This window comes from Poecilia latipinna, unplaced genomic scaffold, assembly GCF_001443285.1.
Source record: "Poecilia latipinna isolate Pla-1442-1.1 unplaced genomic scaffold, P_latipinna-1.0 Scaffold2914, whole genome shotgun sequence".
NCBI classification, from domain to species: domain Eukaryota; kingdom Metazoa; phylum Chordata; class Actinopteri; order Cyprinodontiformes; family Poeciliidae; genus Poecilia; species Poecilia latipinna.
The window spans coordinates 54,938-58,930 of NW_015115530.1; the positions used below are offsets into that span (position 1 = coordinate 54,938).

Consider the following 3,993-nt stretch of genomic DNA (forward strand, 5'->3'; position numbering starts at 1 on the left):
GGTGTTTTCCTCTGCTGATCATCTATTAGTTGGATAAATTATGATCAATATCTTGAAATGAAATGAAATTTGAAATGAAATTTTATTCGAACATGATACAAATACAAATATAAAAATAAAATAGTGCACAGTAACAAGAAGTGCATAAGAAAGAAGAGAAAATACAGATTTTTTTGTTTCAGTTAACATATGCTCAAAATGGGGTAGGAAGAAGTGAGAACTTATAAACTCCTACCTCTAAACACTTGAGACTTTAGAGTCCTACTGTCATTAAAAAAATCAAAATCAAAGTAGCAGTCAGAAGTAACAGTTACTAATATTTACCTATACATTTTCCCATTTTATTCTGGTTTGTCTTTCTAAACCCTTACACCAAGTTATCTGCAATACACACCTTATTGCTTTCCATCACCCGTATGTGTATCTATTGAAAATTACCTCTTGGACTCAGTCCAACTGCTCACTGGTTTCTCCTGAGGGTCAAGAGTATTGTTGCCATGACACAGAGCATCTTCTGACTAACATGCTCAGGAAGCCCCACAGTGTTGAGATCAAACACTCAGGAGGAACCTGCTGCATCCATGACACATGCATATTCTCAGATATCCATTCAATAAGACGTAAGCTGTCACTTCAGATCTAAATCATTTAAATATGCACAGATTTACGGTGAGGAAAGAAGCCATTATGAAATTAGAAAGAAAGAACAACAACAAAAGAAGGTAACGGATCTGGCTCAGAGAACTTAACAGAAACCTCAGCATTTCCTATCTCTTATCGGTGAGGCTGAAAAGTTGATGCTGTGATACATACATGGATGATCAGAGTTGGGTAGTTCTCCTCCAATCTGCTTTTGAGCCACAGGAAGTCCTGGTAGCGTCGCCGTACTTCATACTCGCTGGAGTCGAACTCGCTGCAGGTGGTCTGGAGAAAAGATCCAGATGACAACTTCCATCATTTTTTCTTTTATTTCCTTTATTTAACCAGGTAAACCCCGTTGAGATCCAGATCTCATTTTCCAGAGGGACCATCGTGAAGCTTTACTTCTGTGCTCCACCTCAAACTGAGACTTTAATGTGTTCATTTTGATTCAAAACATACAGGAAAAAATCATCACCATTCTGCTGGTAATTGTTCATATTTCTGACTGAAATCTGCTTTGTTACACTGCAAATGTTTGTGGAAATCAATTTTAGTCTTAGTCAGAAAAAAAAAAAAACTAGATTTATTTCAATTCAACAATACTTAATTTATCCCAAAAAGAGAAATTTAATGTTGTCATAACTGATGTTATCCTAGTACAGTGGTTCTTAACCTGGGTTCGACTGAACCCCAGGGGTTCGATGAGTCGGTCTCAGGGGTTCGGCGGAGGTAAAGACACACTGTGTAAAGTCGTGATGACGTTACATTGCTGAGCCAATCAGAGCTGCGGAGAATCACTGACTGAAGGAGTTCCACTCTCAGCGTGGATTTGAACTTGTGTCTTTAATTACGTCAGCAAAACTCACCGTTTTTACCAAATTCTGTAGCTTTCGGTGTACTTCTAAATCTGCTCTTTAGTCGCATCTTTTCGGGATTGGTACTGCCTCTAGTGCCGTGGGGGTGGTAACACAACTAATATAATTACATTACTAAATCAAAGTAAAGATTTACTTTACATTGAGAGATGTCATAAACATCTCTCGATGTTCATGACATCGAGAGAAAGTCATAAACAAGACTTTCTCTCGATGGCCAACCTGTTGAAACTGTGGCAAATTTTAAATACCTTGGGTCGTTCCTGTCAGCTCGACTTTACTGAAAACACTGACTATATTTTGAAGAACTGTTCTCAGAGACTCTACCTTTTAAGAAGACTTAGTAATCATGGGGTGCCCTCTGTCTTGAATTTGGGGGAAAAAAATCATATTTTATTTATCACTACAGAAGGGTTCAGTGAATGTGCATATGAAACTGGTGGGTTCGGTACCTCAAAAAAGGTTAAGAACCACTGTCCTAGTATCTTCACAGATACATCACTTGAATGGTGATGATGTGAAGAGGAATGATCTCCAGCAGCAGTCAGGCTTGCAAGTAATCTGAAGAGGCCTTGGTTTGAACGTCCTCCTCTGAATCCATATGCCAGCAGAAAATATCACGTCAGATTATTTAATCAGTGATTTTGCTGGTAATTAAAGCTCTGCTAACACTGAATTTTGTCACTGCATGTTGCCAAACCTAAAATACTGGATGGATAGATGGACGGACGGACAGATGGCAGAAAAGGAAGGAAGGAAAACTGGATTCAGTTCAATTCAACAATACTTAATTTGTCCCAAAAGAGAAGACAGAAAGAAAAGAAGGAAGGCCATTAGAGGATTAATGTCCGAGGATTAAGGGACTGAGACAGAGGCTAAACATTTAAGTTTCTCACTTAAAGAAACATTTCATTTGAACATTTAAATGGATTCAGATTAAATATTTACATTTAATCTGAACCTGTTCACCAGTGACTGTAGAACAATCAATATGTTACTTTGTGACTGGACAAAAGTAACATTAGCAACTCACCCTGGTTACAACTCTGTACGTAATGAAGGTCTCAATAGCAGAAATGTGGCTCTCTGGGTTGTCAACGGTAACAAAGATGTCTTTATTAATGGCACCTTGCTGCTCCTCTTCATTCTCTTCATCCAGTCGGAACTGGTTCACCATGGAGTCAGGAGAGTTGGGCATGGGGTTGCCATCAGCCAGGGACGTATTCTGGATCAACAGACAGTGTGGCTGCTGTTAGCTTAGGCAATGCTTTCATAAGGGAGGGCTGATCCAGACAAATGTTTAAAGCAACCTGAATGTTTAACCATGATTAGTAGGTGGAACAATACACACCTTCTGAAGGAGAAAAGAATAAGAGATGACAAAATGACCCTCAATTTGTCCAGTCCTCACAACATTGCACTGTTTCCTGTTAACTGAGCTGACAGCAGCAGTGCAGCGGCGCAGCAGCAACACGTTAGAATCTGAAGTGTTTACAGGTTCCACACAGGTCCTCTCATTCAAATCACTCTGTTTATGTATATATCAGTGAACCATGGTGTGCTGCCTGTAGGTCTGCTCAGAACCTGCTGAGGTCAGCAGGAAAACTCAGACATCTGCAGCAGACAGAGGTCTCACTCTGAGCCTTTATTAACTGACAACATTAAGTCAATTCAAGACAATTCCTGAATTTTACTCTGACCATGAGATCCTTTTAAACAGGGGTCCCCAAACTTTTTCCTGTGAGGGTCACATAACTTTTCCTTTCTCTGGTGAGGGGCCGAAGTCATTTTGTAACAGAAAAAGTGTGACGTTTGCAGGAGTGCCTAAATGTAAAATTATATTGTTTTCCAGAAAGCACGATTAAATAACATTCTCTGGGTTCTTCACAAAAAAATCCAGTAAGGATTATAGTCCGTATTTTCCGAACTATGAGCTGCACTGGCCAATAAACCACAACCCAAACGTTTATTTTTATTTTTTTTAAACTAGTAAACATGCACATATAAGCCGCAAATATCTCTGCTGCTCCAGGTTTTCCACAACGATGCAGCAGCAGCAGAGGAGGGCGGACACCCAAAATTTGAGTCATAAGTCAATTGATTATCACATTTATTATGGTTGAAAAAGAAAAAGTTGCCAAGTTTAGATTTAACTGAACTGATTACGGTAGTTTCTGAACGGTAACTGTAACAGTAAAAGTGCTGATCCTTCGTGTCTGCTACTATACTAGTATGTGCTAAATCAGTGGTCCCCAAACTTTTTATTACTTGGAAATTTTGTTGCGGCCTGTGGGTGGGGGGGGTTAGAATAGGGGGGGATGAACAGTCAGATAAGGCTTCTGCATGTTGGTGTTCCCACTAAATCCTGAATATGCCCTATTTGGGTTGTCTTGGCCCTTTTATCGCAGTGACTGCGATAAAAGGGCAGTCACTGCCCTTTTATCTGAAAAAAACTGAAAAAGTCAGCTTTTCCTGA

General features: G+C 39.6%; 1 protein-coding gene and 1 long non-coding RNA gene across 6 annotated transcripts in view; one reads left to right on the top strand and one right to left on the bottom strand.

Moving 5' to 3' along the window:
- snx7 (sorting nexin 7) overlaps positions 1–3,993 on the bottom strand; it is a 59,798-nt gene that overhangs the window by 48,794 nt on the left and 7,011 nt on the right. For all 4 annotated transcript variants that reach the window (XM_015022024.1, XM_015022021.1, XM_015022023.1 and 1 more), the window contains exons 2-3: positions 2,551–2,742; positions 814–924 (exon numbers count right to left, since the gene is read on the bottom strand). In XM_015022024.1, coding sequence (XP_014877510.1) covers positions 814–924; positions 2,551–2,742 — 303 coding nt within the window. The remainder of the gene's footprint in view (positions 1–813; positions 925–2,550; positions 2,743–3,993) is intronic.
- On the top strand, positions 259–2,189 carry LOC106939576 (uncharacterized). 2 transcript variants are annotated; one of them, XR_001422876.1, is made up of 3 exons: positions 259–780; positions 988–1,127; positions 2,000–2,189. It is a non-coding gene; the product is annotated as an uncharacterized LOC106939576 (long non-coding RNA). The 2 variants fall into 2 exon arrangements; XR_001422875.1 differs by having other exon boundaries at positions 2,011–2,189.